Raw genomic sequence first — 16,462 nt, forward strand, 5'->3', positions numbered from 1 at the left:
TAGGATTTACAGTCAGGAGCTGGAATGGGAGATTTCCAAAATTCAGGCTTTTATTTGTGGCGGGGTGTGTCCCACCTTTCCTTGTCCACCATGAGCGGAAAGGGAGAACCCCTAGGATTTTAATCCTTGGGAATTAGAAGCAGCTTTGGTCTGAGCTCAGTGGTTTTGCTCCATGTTTTGGGGAGCTCTTAACCCCCTGCTCAGCCCCTTCCTCGGGTAACACCCGGATTTTCCTCATGGAGCTTCACTAATTCCTCTAAAAACTCCCACCCTTAAAGAAAAAACTCTGCTTTTTAACATCTAAAAACCCCCCAAAACCCTTTATGAAAGGGGGAAACAAAGCTTCACCTGGCCTGCCTATTTCTTGAAGGCCTATTTCTGGAGAGACAGCAGCTTGCTGAAGAACCTGTGGGTCTCCAAAAAACGGCAGTTTGTGAGTTTTCCTGGAGACCGCAACCGGGGCATCGTGTCCCGGCTGTTCCCTTACAGCAACTACAAGTTGGAGATGGTGGTCACCAACGGCCGAGGGGACGGGCCCCGCAGCGAAATGAAGGAATTCCCCACCCCTGAAGGAGGTATGTTCCCACAGGGAATTCTTCAGGATCCCTCTGAGGAGGGATTGGAGCCGAGCGTCACCCGGGCGCTGTCGCCGTCGGTGGCGTCGTTGAAGCCACAGCTGGAGTTGGCTCCTGATCCCTTCAGCATTCCCAAAAATCCCTCAGTTAAGGGGTCTGGGCACCTCAGCCAAGAAGATTTTGGGCTGAGCAAGAGAAATATTTGTAAAACCCTTTCCTAGGCGCAGCTCAGCGCCCTCGATTTGCTCCCTGAGCCGTCCCCGAGCCGCGGCTTGGGGACGTGGCAGTGGTTGGATCCATCCTGGAAAAGGCAGGAGAACCTTCCCAGGACCTTCAGGAATCACTGCCAGGCTTTTAAGGCAAGAGCACCTCGTTCTTGTGTCAAGGATGAACTCAAGGGTTTAATTTTGTCGCTGGCACGGGAGCTATTTTTAGACACGCTGATAATTCCGAGTTGGAGCCGCAATTCCAACGGCTGGAAGTGACTTTTCCTACAGCACAGGAGGGAATTCAGGCACTGAAGGTCACAAAAACACAAGAAAAGATTTGCAACTCTTGTCTCAAAACATTTCAGGGTCTCTCCTTTTCTCTTCCTTTCAGCGCTGTCTCTTCCTTCACAATTCCTTGGGAAAATCCCAATTTTTTAAAGGGTTTTCTGTGGATAATTGAGGTTGCTTCAGAAGAAAGGGTTCAATTCCTGGAGGTTTTGCAGGCAGGGGCATTGTGACCCTATTTCTGGGGAATTTGGGGTGGTTTTGGACATTTGGGGTGATGATAAGGACATGAGGGTGGCGTTAATTAATAATTACAGGTTTTACTGTTTTCAAGGGGAAAATGCAGATTTTATATTTTCCTACACCACCAAGCCCTTTTATCAGCTCAAACTGACATTGAGAAGGCTGAAGGATATCCTGAACAGCTGAAAATAGATCCCTGAACTCTCCCATCTCTCTTCCCCCAATTAAGGCACCGCAATTAGGAGGAAATCAGGAGAATAATTTAAATCCAGGCTGGATAATTCTTTCCTTCCTTCAGCAGTTAAAGCAGAGATAATCCCAAACTTTCCCTAGGGTGAGGAGCAGTGGGAAGCAGCTCCCTGGGGAAGATCTCTGGAATTCCATTTCCCAGCGTTTTTTAGGGATAAGAGAAGCCACTTTTGGGGGTTCTAAGAGAGAAATCTTCGGGATGAAAACCTTGGGATGGGAGGGGGGTGTAAACAAGGTTGGGAAATTTGTTTCCAACAGGCAGAAATGGGGCTGAAGTTAAGAAAAAAATTTTTGGGGTACTTACTGTTCTAAGAGAGAAATCTGTGGGATTGAAACTTTGGGATGAGTGGGGGGTGTAAGGAAGGTCAGGAAACTTGGGACCAAGTGAAGTGGAGCTGGAGTTAGAGAAATTTTTGGGATACTTTTTGTGTGTTTCTGTGAGAAATGTTTGGGATGGGTGGGGTGGGTATAAGGAAGGTCAGGAAATTTGGGTCCAAGAGGAGAAGTAGGGCTGGAGTTCAGAGAAGTTTATGGGATAATTTTTGTGCCTCTAAGGGAGAAATTTTGGGGATGAATACCTTCGGATGGGAGGGGGTGTAAGGAAGAACAGGAAGCTTGTGTCCAACAGGAAGAGCGGGGTTGGAGCTGCATTCCAGCTCTGTGGCCTCGCTGGAGGACCCCACAGGGTTTTTTGGCCAAAAACCCCACCTGGCTCCTGGTTTTTGGGATAAATCCTTGTGTGATCCATTCGGGGTGTGTCTGTGTAGGGATTTTGGAGTGGCCATGGTGTGGCCAGGCCCGTGGCGGGAGCGGCAGCGCCAGATTCGTTACCCCGTGTGTGTTTTCTCCTCTCTCCCCTCTCCTCCCCGCTCCCCTCCAAGTGCCCAGCGCCCCCAGGTACCTGCGGATCCGACAGCCCAACCTGGAAATCATCAACCTGGAGTGGGATCACCCCGAGCACCCCAACGGGATCATCACGGGATACACCCTCCAGTACACGCCCTGTACGTGCTGCGTCGTCTTCCCACGGATAAATCAGGAAATCCTTCCCTTCCTGCTTTTTGCCAGGGCAGGGAGGTCCATGAGGAACTGGAGACTTCCATGGTGGGACAAACCGGTGTTGGGAGGGGTCCTGGCCCATCTGTAGGGGGGACGGTGGGTGCTCAGCAGTTCCCCAGACTCAGTTTTTGAAAGGAAATTGGTTTTATCTCAGATTTAGGAAGATTTTAGGTGCAGCCTGAAGCATTTTTGTGCTCAGCCAGCACAAGTTGGATGAGGTGATACCCAGAGCCTGAATGAATCTGAGCCTTCACTGCCCACCTGAATGTCCCCAAGTGCCCCAAACTGGAAGTGTTGAACAGCTCTGAGCCCCACAGAATCTCTCCAGGGTGGGGGGACAAGCTGGAGACATCTGCACTTAATCAAGGAGAGGGTGGGTGCTCAGCAGCTCCCCAGACTCAGTTTTTGAGAGAAAATCAGCTGGATCTTGGGTTTAGGAGGATTTTAGGTGCAGCCAGAGTTGTTTTGGTGCTCATCCAAACACAAGATTTAGGTGATACCCCAAAGCCTAGGGCAGCAGAGAGAACCTGAAGGTTCCCCCCAGCAGATCCCCAGGCCAGGATGTCACCAAGTGCCCCAGTCTGGCCATGTTCAAGAGCAGCAACAGCTCTGAGCCCCTCAGAGACCCCACGGTGACCTCACAGACCCGCTGAGGGGTGAACTGGACACCCCAAAATTCCTGGCCCAGGCTGAGCCCAGCCTGCCCTGCCTTCCCTCTGCAGTTAACGGGTCCCGGATGGGCAGGACGGTGGTGGAGAACCTGTCCCCCAACCAGACGAGGTTCACCCTGCAGAGGTCAGACCCCATCTCCCGCTACCGCTTCAGGCTCCGCGCCCGCACCCAGGTGGGAGAGGGAGAGATCCTGATGGAGGATTCACCAGCGCTGCTGGATGAAGGTAGGGGCGGCACCCGGCTTGGCCAAGGGGACAGGGATGTGTCAAACCCAAAAAATGGCATCGTGGCAGGACGTGGCAAACCCTAAGAATGGTGTTGTGGCAGGATGTGGCAACCCCAAAAATGATACCATGACAGGCCATGGAACGGCCAAAAAATGGCACCATGGCAGGATATGGCAAACTCCAAAAATGTTATTGTGGCAAGCCATGGAACAGCCCAAAAATGGCATCGTGGCAGGATGTGACAACCCCAAAATGGCATAAAGACAGGCCGTGAGAAATTGCAAAAATGTCTTCGGGGCAGGCCATGAAACAGCCAAAAAATGGCATTGTGGCAGAACATGGCAACCCCAAAATGGCATGAAGACAGGCCTTGACAAATTTCAAAAATACCATCATGATGGGCCATGGAACAGCCAAAAATGGCATTGTGGCAGAATGTGACAAATGCCAAAAATGTTATTATGACAGGCCATGGAATGGCCAAAAAATGGCATTGTGACAGGATGTGGGAAACCCCAAAAATATTATTGTGGCAAGCCATGGAACAGCCCAAAAATGGCATCGTGGCAGGATGTGACAACCCCAAAATGGCATAAAGACAGGCCTTGAGAAATTGCAAAAATGTCTTCGGGGCAGGCCATGAAACAGCCAAAAAATGGCATTGTGGCAGGATGTGACAAATGCCAAAAATGTTAACATGACAGGCCACAGAATAGCCAAAAATTGGCATTGTGGCAGGACATGGCAGCCCCAAAAAATGAAATTATGACAGGCCATGGTGAACCCAAAATTGGCATCACAACGGGCCATGGAACAGCCCAAAAACTGAATCAGGGAACCCCAAAAACCAGGAGTGCAGGACAGCGATGGCTGCTGAGGTTTTCTTCCAGAGGTGGAAGTGGCCAAATGCTGCATAAAAATCCCAGCTGAGGTGACCTGGGGACTGTCCCAAGGAACCTCCTGGCTGTCCCCAAGGGAGGGACATTCCTTGTGTGCCCTGGAGCAGGGGGATATTTGTAGAATTTATGATTTTTTACCAAAAGAGGGCAGGGCAAGCTGGGATTCAGGAAGGAATTCCTCATTCAGAGTGTTTGGAAGCACTGACACAGAGAGGTTGTGGATGCTCCTGCACCCCTGGAAGTGTCCAAAGTCAGCTTGGAGCCACCTGGGATGTGGAAGTGTCCCTGGGTGGGACTGGATGAGATTTAAGGTCCTTTCCAACCTGAACCAATCCGTGATTTTGGGATCTTGCTCTCCTTGTGCTGAGGGTGAAGCTCTGATTTGCTCCTCTGTGTTTCTGTGTGAGCTCAACAGGGGCAGCTTTGGGGGATTTTTGAGTGCAGGGACCTCTGCGCCACCTCCCTGTCACCCCATTGGTGTCACCCGACCCTAAAAGCCTCCAGAGCCCCAATCTCAGCCCCATAATCAGATAAAATTCCTGGTGCCACCTCCCTGTCACCCCACAGGCGTCACCCGACCCTAAAAGCCTCCAGAGCCTCAGTCTCGGCCCCATAATGAGATAGAACTGCTGGTGCCACCTCCCTGTCACCCCATGGGTGTCAACCGACCCTAAAAGCCTCCAGAGCCCCAATCTCAGCCCCATAATCAGATAAAATTCCCCTTGTGGAACATCCATCAAATTTAAGTGGAAGTTCTGGAGCCCTGAGGGAGCCGAGGGCGGCTCTCTCCCCTCTTTAGGCTTGGCTGGCAGAGCTGGGATTTGGTTAGAGCTGGGATTTAATGGGGTTTTCTCTCCTTCCCTCCATCCCCCATCCCTGCTAATGGCTCTGAGTGGGGAAAGTGATTCCTACCCGGATCCTGTGGGAATAAAACCATTCCCGACACCCCTGGGGCGGGATCTGGCAAAATTTATTGGAGGTGTGGGGGAGAAAACAGCCAAGGAAAACACAAGAGGGGCCTGGAATTACTTTAAAAGCAATTGTGAGAGCTCAGGGGTTGGATTGAAGCTGAAAATTGAATATTTTTAGCTGGTTCACACCCCAATTTTGGGCACTGGTAATAGCAACATGACAGTCATGGTGTATAAATTTGAATTGATTTGGATCAATTTTATGCATTGGAAATATCAGGTGAGGCCCAAACCTGCTGGACAAGACAAGGAACCCCCTCTGTGGGGTTTGGGGTGAGGATGTGGCAAAAAGACAAAGTTTAGCTGTCAAAACATAAAAAATTATAAAATTTGAGTAATTTGCTCCCGTATTGCAGAAATTTGCCCTCCAAACACAAGGTACAGCACGAACTAAGTGAGTTTTGCTGACTTTGATGGGACTTCCTGCCAAGCTGAGGGAGAGACAAGGCTGGAGTTTAAGGAAAATAAGCAGATTAAGGAAATCAGACCCATTTGCGTGCTCCGAGGAGGTTTCCTGCTCACCAGACTCATCCAGATGCAGAGTTTAAATCAGGTGGGATGAGCAAGGAAAAACCGAGGCGAAATTTGAAATTCAGTGTCAAAACCAGTTTTTGTTAGGATTAGACCAAAACGCCCGCTTAAGTACTCGACTTAATGAGACCATTGTGACCTCGATGCCACTGTTGTCACCTCAGTGCCACCTCTGCCCTCTCTTGGGTGTTTAACCTGGATCCTTGCATGGTTTATCCCAGATTTCCTGGTGTGGTTTATCCCTGATTCCTGGTTTATCCCAGATTTCCTAGCATGGTTTATCCCCGATTCCCAGTTTATCCCTGATTCATCCCAGATTCCTGGTTTATCCCTGATTCCTGATTTATCCCTCTTTCCTGGTTTATCCCAGATTCCTTGGTATGGTTTATCCCTGATTCCCAGTTTATGCCAGATTTCCTGATTCCTGGTTTATCCCTGATTTCCTGGCATGGTTTATCCCCGATTCCTGGTTTATCCCAGATTCCCAGTTTATCCCTGATTCCTGGTTTATCCCTGATTCTCTGGTGTGGTTTATCCCCGATTTCCTAGCATGGTTTATCCCTGATTCCTGATTTATCCCAGACTCCCTAGCATGGTTTACCCCACATTCCCCAGTGTGGTTTATCCCTGATTTCCCTGGCATGGTTCATCCCTGATTCCTGGTTTATGCCTGATTCCCTGGTGTGATTTATCCCTGATTCCCCAGTGTGGTTTATCCCCGATTCCTCGTTTATCCCAGACTTCCTGGCATGGTTTATCCCAGATTCCCTGCTGTGGTTTATCCCCAATTCCTCGTTTATCCCGGATTTCCTGGCATGGTTTATCCCAGATTCCCTGCTGTGGTTTATCCCTGATTCCTGGATTCCAGAGGCTCTCCCACGCTGGATTTAATCCCGTTTTTCCCCGCTCTCTCTCCGCTCTCCGATGACTCCGAGTGTCCTGGCGGCGCGTTGGGGTTGTTTGATAAATTCCTGTGTTTTTCTCTTCCCTCTTTCTCTCCGTTTTCCCGTTTTTCCCCCTCTCTCTCTCTCTCTCTCTATCCCTGGCGCTGCCTCCGAAGCCACGCCAAGCCCAGGTACCGTACCCGGAGGTAACCGGCATGGGGGCAACGGAGCTTGCCAATTAAGCTGCCAATTAAGCCGAGAAGTTCATTAAAACCCTTCCAATGGCCACGCCAATTGGGCATTTCAATCCTTCCAGGCACAAAGGGGACCAGGGCGGCTCCACAGCGGGGCAGGCGAAGATTAAAAGGTCTCTAAGCCAGGCTTAAAAGTCGCTCAGAAATCTCGTGAAAACCAAACCGCAGTGGCCGAGGGCTGGGCAAGCCCCGAGGAGAGTCAAATCCCCATTAAAATGAGATTTTTCCCTATTAAAGTGGGGTTTTTTTCCTATTTAAGAGGAGGTTTTTTTCTTTTTTAAAGTGGGGGTTTTTTTCCCCTAATAAAATGGGGCTTTTTTCCCTATTAAAGAGGGTTTTTTCCTCCTGTTAAACAGGGCTTTTTTTCCTATTAACATGTTTTTTCAATATTTAGGATATTTTTCTTTGTTAAAAAGGGAGTTTTTCATATTTTAATGGGTTTTTTGCCCCTATTTTAGCAGGGATTTTTTTTCCCCTAATATAGACAGTTTTTTCCCCATTAATGAGGGTTTTACCCCCTATTTTAGAGGGGGTGTTTTCCTATATTAAAGAATGGCGGTTTTGCCTATTAAAGGACTTTTTTCCCTATTAAAGAGGGTTTTTTCCCTATTAAACAATTTTTCTACCTATTAGACAGGGTTTTTTTCCCTCTTAATGAGAGGTTAACCCCCCTGTTTTAGAGGGGATTTTTTCCCACATGAAAAAGGTTTTATTCACTATTAAAGACTTTGTTTCCATCTATTAAAGACATTTTTTTCCCAATTTAAGAAGAGGGATTTTCACCCCTATTAAAGAGGGGTTTTCCCCTTTTGAAGACTTTCCCCCTATTTTAGAGGGGTTTTTTTTCCCCTATGAAAAAGAGGTTTTCCCCCATTAAAGAGGGGTTTTCTCCCTGCTAAAGAGGCATTTTTCCTTATTACAGCAGGGGGATTTTCCCTATTAAAGAGGGGTTTTCCCTATTAAAGTATTTTTTCCCTATTAAAGAGCTTTTCCCCCCTCTCTCAGAGGATTTTAACCCCAACTCTGCACAAACCCCTCTCCCTTTTTAACCCTCACCATCCCCTACCCCACAAACCCCAGAACATTTCTGGCTTCCAGCACCTGTGGGATCACAGCTGGAGATTTGGGATTTTTGGGGTTTTTTTGGAGATTCCCTGTAGCTCTCCCAGGGCTTTGATCCAGGAGGTTCCTCCCATTCCCGGTGTCCATTGGAAGGGTTGGGCGGGAATTTGAGCTGTGCATGTTCTGCATGGAGCCTTCTGCTGGCTTTGCCCTCCTCGCTATTCCCAACACGTGGGAGCAGGGAAAGAACTTTTCCAGCACCAGGGACAGCTCCTCCTCCTCCTCCTCCTCCTCCTCCTCCTCCTCCTCCTCCTCCTCCTCCTCCTGCTTCCATGGAAAAGCCGATCCCGGATATCCCAGCTCCGCCCTGCATCGCCCCCACACAATTCCCAAACTTGGAGAATTCTGATTTCCCCACACCCAACACACGTTTCCCACATTCCAATCAGCCTTTTCCCAGCTCAGGAAAGCGGGAATTTCCGAGCAGGGACTGCAGCCCGGCCCCAAACTCATCCCAAAAAAAGCTTTTTTGGGAGCAGCAGCGGCAGCTCCCAGGCTCTCAGCAGGTCCTGCTTTGCCTCTGCACATTCCAAGCAGGAACAGCTTCCCAGGGAAGGTTTTCCCGAGGGATCCAAGTGCAGGATTCACTTTCCTGCCTCATGGATGTTCCTTTTCCTTGGATTTTGCTGCAGCAATGTCTCTTCCCGATACTATTTTGCTTTTTCCCCCCCGTTCCTGAACAGATGCCAATTTTTCTCCTTCCTGTCTTTTACTCTTCCCCTCAAAAAAAAGAGGAATAACAGATTGGTCAGGTTTAGGTGGTGGGGACTTGAAAATGCACTTAAAAATCCTGGAAATGCACATAAAAATCCTGAAAATTAACACTAAAAAATCCTGGAAATGAACATAAAATCCCTGAAAATCCACATAAAAAACCTCAGGATTGGAACCACCCTCTCCTCCAGCTCCTTCTCCATCCAGGGTTTGGCCCAGCCACCAGAATCCGGATTTTTTTTTTTGTGGATCAGGATCACCTCAAGTCCTTTTCTGCTTCCAGAGGGTCCTGCTGAACTCTGGAATCCTGGCCTGATCTCTGCATCCTCCCAGCACCGAATCATTCCGTTCACTTCTTGCCTCACTGGAATTATTTGTGATTTTAGGGATAATCCCCCAATTATCCAGAGCCCGTCCCTCCATTTTCCCCTTTTCCAAAGGGAGAAATGACACTTTGGAGAGTCGGGAAGTGGAGCTGGAGGTCAGGAATTGCTGCCTCATCTTCCTCCCCATTCCAGGACTCAGGGCATGGAAAATTCCCTCTCCCACCCCAGCCCCGCTCTGGAGCTGGATCTGTTTCTCCTCAGGCTCCCAGAGGATAATTCTCTTCCCAAAAAAATCCTCAGAAATGCTCCCTGACCTCCCCATCTCCACTGGCTGACCCGGGTCAGGTGGATTTTTATGGAATTTGTCCTGAATTGCAGGAAAATTCTCCTGGTGCTGACAGAGAATGAAAAGTTCATTTTCCAGGGAAAACCTGACACAGCGTCAGGAGGAACCGGAGCAGGTGATGGAATCAAAGTGAAGTGCAGGGATTTTCCCTCAGGAAAGGCTTCACCTTTCCTCAGCCAGGCTTTGGATGACAGGAGAGGAGGTTTGGGAAAAAGAGGAGATTAAAAAAGAGTTTTTATTTATGCTCTGAGTGAGGAAAAAAAAATTCCGAAACTGGATTTTCGATTTTCCGTCCTTATGGGAAAACTTCATCAGGGAGCATAAAGAAATTGGGTTTAGACTCAAAGGGAAAATCCTGACTTTTCTCTGTCCATAAATGGGAATTCGAGGAGAAAAATCCCATTTTTCATTTTAGAAACAGAAGGAATTGCTGAGCCCTCTCTTTCTGCTCCATCACCCCCTTCTCTTCTCCAGTTTCTTCTCTTTCCACATCAGATTTTCAGCACTTCACAGCCATGGACTCTCAATTTCTTTCTCTTGGTAAAAACCAGGAGAATTAAAAATAAATCTCCACCAATGTCCTCGGCCCAATCATCAGAAAATCATGAAAAATTCATCCCAATTTCTCCAAGCCTCATTATTTTGTAGACACACCCCAGGGAAAGCTTTTGCCACAGCCCCACAACACATTAAAAGCATCTTTAAATAATTAAAAGGCAGCACAGATTGGGATTGTTTCGTGCGTTTTGAAAAAAAAAGGAGCCACTTTTCGTGAATTATCCTCCTCTGAGCAGGATTTGTGTCTTTTCCTTAGAACTTCCCTTAAAAAAAAATCCTGGTTTTCTTTTAGGTTTTTCCCTCTCTGGGATTTTTCCCTCTAATCTGAGCTTCAAACAGGTTTTTGTGGAAGGTTTGGACTCTTTTTTTTTTTTTTTTTTTTTTTTTTAATTTTTTTTTTTTTTTTACTGCTCACTCCCGGCTGGGGAGGCAGCGAGGAGCTCAGCATCTCTCATTAGTGAAATTATTAATTGCTGCATCTCCAATCCATCATCTTCCCCCCATCCTTCCCTGAGAGGGAATAATGGATCTTGGAGACGGAAAAAGCCTTGAAAGGGAGGCAATTAAAGAGCTGAGTGCTGGTTTGGGTTTCCAGGAAGATGGGCTCGGCTAAAATGGGATAAAGAGCTGGGAATTGCTGCTGGTGGTTTTTAATCCGAATTTCCCGGGTGATTTCTTCCCCCCTTGGAGCAGTTCCCAAGTGCTGCCCAGTCTGGGATGGGGAATTGGCTGCTCCCTTTTGAAAAGGGGGATTTTCCCCTCAATCCCACAAATTCCAAGTGCTCTGTCCTGGCCCCAAACTTTCTGTCCAAGCCCTGGGAATGCGGGAGAACAATTCCAGCTCCTCCATAGAGCTCGGGAATGCCGTGCCTGGAGCACCGCGGCCGTTCTCAGGAGGATGGATGGGATTTCCAGGCTCTCCAAAGGTCTGGGAATGCCAGCCTGGGTCTCCCTGTCTCCCTTTGGGATCTTTGTCACTCCTGGTGGCAGCAAGAGGGGAATCCCAGAAAGGGATCCCTGAGATCCCTTTCCTTTGGGGATTTTCAGGATCCCCGGGATCCCTGAAATCCCCCTTGATCCCTCTGATCCCTGAAATCCTTCTGATCCCTGAGATCCCTTTCCTTTGGGGGGATAGTGATCCCTGGGGTCCCTGAAACCCCTGAAATCCCCCTTGATCCCTCTGATCCCTGAAATCCCTCTGATCCCTGAAATCCCTTTTCTTTGGAGGATATTGGATCCCTGAAATCCCCTTTGATCCCTCTGATCCCTGAAATCCCTTTTCTTTGGGGATGTCAGATCCCCAGCATCCCTGAAATCCTTCTGATCCCTGTGATCCCTTTTCTCTGGGGGATATTGGATCCCTGAATTCCCCCTTGATCCCTGTGATCCCTGAGATCCCTTTTCTCTGGGGAGATAGTGGATCCATGGGATCCATGAAATCCCCCTTGACCTGTGAGATCCCTGAGATCCTTGAAATTCCCCTCTGATCCTTGAGATCCCTTTCCTTTGGGGGATATCAGATCCATGGGATCCATGAAATCTCCCTTGACCTGTGAGATCCCTGAGATCCCTCTGAGATCCCTCTGAGATCCCTCTGATCCCTGAGATCCCTGTGAGATTCGTGAGATCCCTGAGATCCCCCCAGCCCTCATTGGGGGATGGATTCCAAAGCCCAGCGAACATCCCCGATCTCCCCCTCCCCAAATCTGAGCTCTGCCCCCGCACCCATTTCAGATCTAAGCCCGGACGAGGCCTCAGCTCCGCATCCCGGGCTGGTTTAGGATCGAACCCCTCCCTCTCCATGGGGGCCGCGCTCCCTCCCTGCCCTCCCCGAGTTTTCCAGCTCACCCCATCCCACACTCTTCACCTGTCCCCGCTCCTGCCAGGCCGATTTCCATCCCCGCGTCCCCTCCCGGCTCTCTCTCGGATCCATCCCCCGTTATCCTGATGGGAAGTGACGGCTCCGCTGGCGGGGATCGCTTCCCCCAGAGCCAGGGAAGTGGGGCAGGGAGGGCAAACCCCGCCTGGAGCCGCTGGCAGCTCAGCCCGCTACTCCAGGAGGGGCAGAATCCCGCAGGATCTGGGTGCGTGAGGGATGCTCAGACATTTATCCCGGATAATCTCTTCCCAATCTAAAGCCTGGAGGGGCATTAAAACCGAATTCCTGCTTCCCCCATGGAAGCTGGAAAGCCGTGCCAGGTTTTCCACCGGCTCCCGCCTTCCCCAAATTCACTTTGTGCCTTTTGAGGTCTCGTTTTCCTCCGAGGGGAGCCGGGATTCCCATGGGAATGCCGAGCCTGCATTAGCTGAGTGTTCCCAGCCTCCGGCGCGGCTCCATCCCGTTAATGGGGACATTAACCCGGCGACACCAATCTCTTTAACCCCAAAACCCCCGCCAGCAATCCGCGGAGATGGATGGGGACAAATCCCAGCGCAGGAAAAGCTTTTAGCGGCCTTCAGACCCGCGGAACAAACCCGGGAGGGCAAAACGCAAAAATCCCTTTTTTTTTGGTTTTTTTGGTTTTGGCTCACCACGAACACGCGAGGGCAAAGCCGAGCCTTTGGATGTGTCCCCTCCCTGTCACCTCCCCGGGCCGGGGCAGGGACGGGCTGTGCACGGGGGGCTGCGGATCGGGGTGCATGAGATGGGGGAGATGCTGTGGGGGCAGCGCCGAGAGCACCGGGGTGGGTTTGGGGTGGCTGTGGCTGCTCCTGGGGCTGGATGAGAGTTTTGGGGTGGCTGTGGCTACTCTTGGGCCCATAGGGGGTTTTGGGGTGACTGTGGCTGCTCCTGGGGCTGGATGAGGGTTTTGGGGTGGCTGTGGCTACTCTTGGGCCCATAGGGGGTTTTGGGGTGACTGTGGCTGCTCCTGGGGCTGGATGAGGGTTTTGGGGTGGCTGTGGCTACTCTTGGGCCCATAGGGGGTTTTGGGGTGACTGTGGCTGCTCCTGGGGCCAGCGGGGGTTTTGGGGTGGCTGTGGCTGCTCCTGGGGCTGGATGAGGGTTTTGGGGTGGCTGTGGCTGCTCCTGGGGCTCAGCGGGGGTTTTGGGGTGGCTGTGGCTGCTCCTGGGGCACTTTTGAGGAATCAGGGATGCTCTGGGGACATCCCTGAGGCTGGCTGAAGTTTTGGGGGGACTGTGAGGACCTGGGAGTGCTCCTGGGGCACTCCTGGAGTTGGGCTGGAGTTTTTGAGCACCTGGGGCTGCTCTGGGGTCACCTCTGACCCCGGCTGGTGCTTTCAGTGTGCTCAAACTCTAATTTTGCATCTCAGATGGACTGAGGGAGCTCCTGCCCCTCTCAGCCTTTGGATGCTGAGTTTCAGGGCTTGGCTCTCCTTGGGGATGAGGTGGGTGAGGAAGAAAAGCCTGGCTCGGTCCTAGGACTGGTTTTAAAGTGCTTCCCTAGAGCTGTTGTGGTTTGAGGGAGATATTTATAAAATCTAGCTTCCTTCACCCATCAGAGGGATTTGGAATCCCGTGGCCTGCAGAAATAATGACGATAAATACAATTTAACCTGAGCGTGCCGGGGTGAGTCCCCTCGGAGTCACCTTTGGCATTTGGAGCTGAATTCCAGCTGTGTTTTCTGCTGGAAGGTTCCAGCCCCATCCAGCACACCCCTCCCTCCCTGTGGGACCCTCACCCCTCTCAGGGTGGGTTAAAGGGCACATTTCCCCCTTTTCTTGGACCACATTCCCGCTTTTCCTTGGGATCACGGCCCGAGTGAGACAATTAACAAACAAATCACTCCCAGTTATCCCCCCGGACAGCTCGGGGTGTTCCAAATCCTCATTTCAGTGTGAACTGGGAGAGGCAGCGCTGCTGCCCGGGGCTCCGTCCCTCCCTCTGCTCCTTCTCCAGGCTGGAAAAAGCTGGGAAGCTGCAGGCTGAGCTGGCAGCTCCAAAAATGCTGGAGGTGTAGTGAAGGGCCAGCCGGATTAATGGAATTAATGGCATTAGCGCGTTTTCCTCGAGCTAAATCCCATTTCCTGGAATGCTGTGGGAGTGAGGGCAAAACTGAGCATCCCCTCAGCTGCGTTTTTCCAGGCTGGCTGTGCTGGTTTGTTCCAGGAGGGGTGAGGGGAAAGGCAGAGGACGAGCAGCTCCTCCAGGCCTGGGATTGAGATTGGGGTCAAACCAGGGGAACAGGAGCAGCCCCAGCGCCTCTCCCAACCGCTGGAATGGGCTCGGAGGGACAGGGGTAGGAAAAGGGGTTGGAAAAGGGGTTCAGCCTGGCATTCCCAGCGGGATTTGCTCCTGCACCTCTCCCAGATCCCGGGATGGGCTCAGGACACCCTTGCATGGGGACAAGGGTAGGAAAAGGAGTCCAGCAATGTATTCCCAGTGGGATTTGCTCCTGCCCCTGGGATGGGCTCAGGCCATCCTTGTGTGGGGCCAGGGGCAGGAAAATGGGATTCAGCCATGTGTTCCCGGTGGGATTTGCTCCTGCACCTCTCCTGGGCCCTGGGATGGGCTCAGGACACCTTTGCATGGGCCAGGGGCAGGAAAATGGGATTCAGCCATGTGTTCCTGGTGGGATTTGCTCCTGCACCTCTCCCAGCCCCTGGGATCAGCCCAGGCCATCCCTGCATGGGGCCAGGGGCAGGAAAAGGGGCCCAGCCGTGTGTTCCTGGTGGGATTTGCTCCTGCACCTCTCCCAGCCCCTGGGATCAGCCCAGGCCATCCTTGTGTGGGGCCAGGGGCAGGAAAAGGGGCTCAGCCGTGTGTTCCTGGTGGGATTTGCTCCGTGCCGTGTCGCCCCAGGGAGGGCAGTGCCCAGGAGATGCCACCTCAGGTACAAAGCCGGTGTTTCCCTCTCCCAGAGGCAACTGGGCCGCCTCCAACCGCAGTGGAGGAAACCAGTCCAGAAACCACTCCTGAAACCACTCCTGAAACCAGTCCTACAACCAGTCCTACAACCAGTCCTACAACCACCCCAACCACCACCGACACCACAACCACAACAACCACCACCACAGCCACCACAACCACCACCAGCACCGCCGCCAGCACCGCCGCCAGCACCAGCGCCGCTGCCGAGAGGGCTCCGGCAGCCACCACCAGGCACGAGTTGGGTACTGAGCTTTCCTTCTCCTCTAACCCCTCTCTAACCCTGCTGGGACCCTTCCCCACCTCGATTCCTTGGGCTGACGGGGAAATTGGAGCCATCCTGGAGCCCCAGGATGGGAATCTGGGTGTACGAGTGGGGGTCTGGAGGGTTCTGCGGAATCGGAGTGCGCAAGTTGAAATTTGGAGGGTTCTGTGGAATCTGGGAGTACAAGCAGGAATTTGGAGGGTTCTGTAGAATCTGGGAGCACCAGCTGGCATTTGGAAGGTCCTTTGGAATCCGGAGTCAAGTTGGAATTTGGAGGGTTCTGCGGAATCTGAGTGTATTAGTGGGATTTTGGAGGGTTCTTTGGAATCTGAGAGTACCAGTGGGAATTTGGAGGGCTCTGTGAAATCTGGAAGTAACAGTGGGAATTCGGAGGGTTTTGTAGAATGTGAGTGTACAAGTTGGAATTTGGAGGGTCCTGTAGAATCCGGGTGTATAAATAAGAATTTGGAGGGTCCTGTGGAATCTGGAATCAAGTTGGAATTTGGAGGGTTCTGTGGAATCTGGGTGTATAAATAAGAATTTGGAGGGTTCTGTGGAATCTGGAATCAAGTTGGAATTTGGAGGGTTCTGTGGGATCTGGGTGTACAAGTAGGAATTTGGAAGGTTATGCAGAATCTGAGTGTACAAATTGGAATTTGGAGGGTTCTGTGGAATCTGGGAGTACCAGTGGGAATTTGGAGGGTTCTGTGGAATCTGGAACGAAGCTGGAATTTGGAGGGTTCTGTAGAACCCGGGTGCATCAGTGAGAATTTGGAGAGTTCTGTAGAATCCGGGTGTATAAATAAGAATTTGGAGGGTTCTGTGGAATCTGGAATCAAGTTGGAATTTGGAGGGCTCTGTAGGAACCTCTGGGTGTATAAATAAGAACTTGGAGGATGCTGTGGAATCCGGGAGTACGAGTGGGAATTTGGAGAGTTCCAGGCCGCCAGGGAACGGCCCAGCCCCGCTGGGGGTGTGGTGATGCCGGATGCGGTTTGGGTTTGAAAACCCTACAAAATTCCCCCCAAAGTGCGATGCGGTGGTGCTCAGGGCTGTTACAAACGGGTTCTGGTTCTGCTGCAGGAGATGTCAGCTCGGATTTAGCACCTCAGCTCGTTAGCACGGAGACCTGTCAGGATTTATCCGAGTCCTTGGGTTTATCCCGCTGCTCCCTGCGCTGCCGGAGCCCGCGGGAATCGCGGGGAAGGGTGGGAGTTCAGCGCCTTCCCTGCGCCAGGCGCTCC

General features: G+C 51.3%; 1 protein-coding gene across 19 annotated transcripts in view; it reads left to right on the top strand.

The window, feature by feature from the left end:
• Positions 1 to 16,462, top strand: part of NFASC (neurofascin) — an 86,668-nt gene that overhangs the window by 47,029 nt on the left and 23,177 nt on the right. For 9 of the 19 annotated variants that reach the window (XR_013185206.1, XM_077190619.1, XM_077190623.1 and 6 more), the window contains 5 exons: positions 371 to 575; positions 2,443 to 2,565; positions 3,343 to 3,516; positions 6,981 to 6,995; positions 14,947 to 15,198. Coding sequence is in view for 18 of the 19 variants with exons in the window: in XM_077190619.1 (XP_077046734.1) it covers positions 371 to 575; positions 2,443 to 2,565; positions 3,343 to 3,516; positions 6,981 to 6,995; positions 14,947 to 15,198 (769 nt within the window). In the remaining variant the exon portion in view is untranslated. The remainder of the gene's footprint in view (positions 1 to 370; positions 576 to 2,442; positions 2,566 to 3,342; positions 3,517 to 6,980; positions 6,996 to 14,946; positions 15,199 to 16,462) is intronic. The other 10 variants (XM_077190626.1, XM_077190627.1, XM_077190632.1 and 7 more) reach the window with 5 other exon arrangements.

The sequence above is a fragment of the Agelaius phoeniceus genome, chromosome 25, assembly GCF_051311805.1.
Source record: "Agelaius phoeniceus isolate bAgePho1 chromosome 25, bAgePho1.hap1, whole genome shotgun sequence".
NCBI classification, from domain to species: Eukaryota; Metazoa; Chordata; class Aves; order Passeriformes; family Icteridae; genus Agelaius; species Agelaius phoeniceus.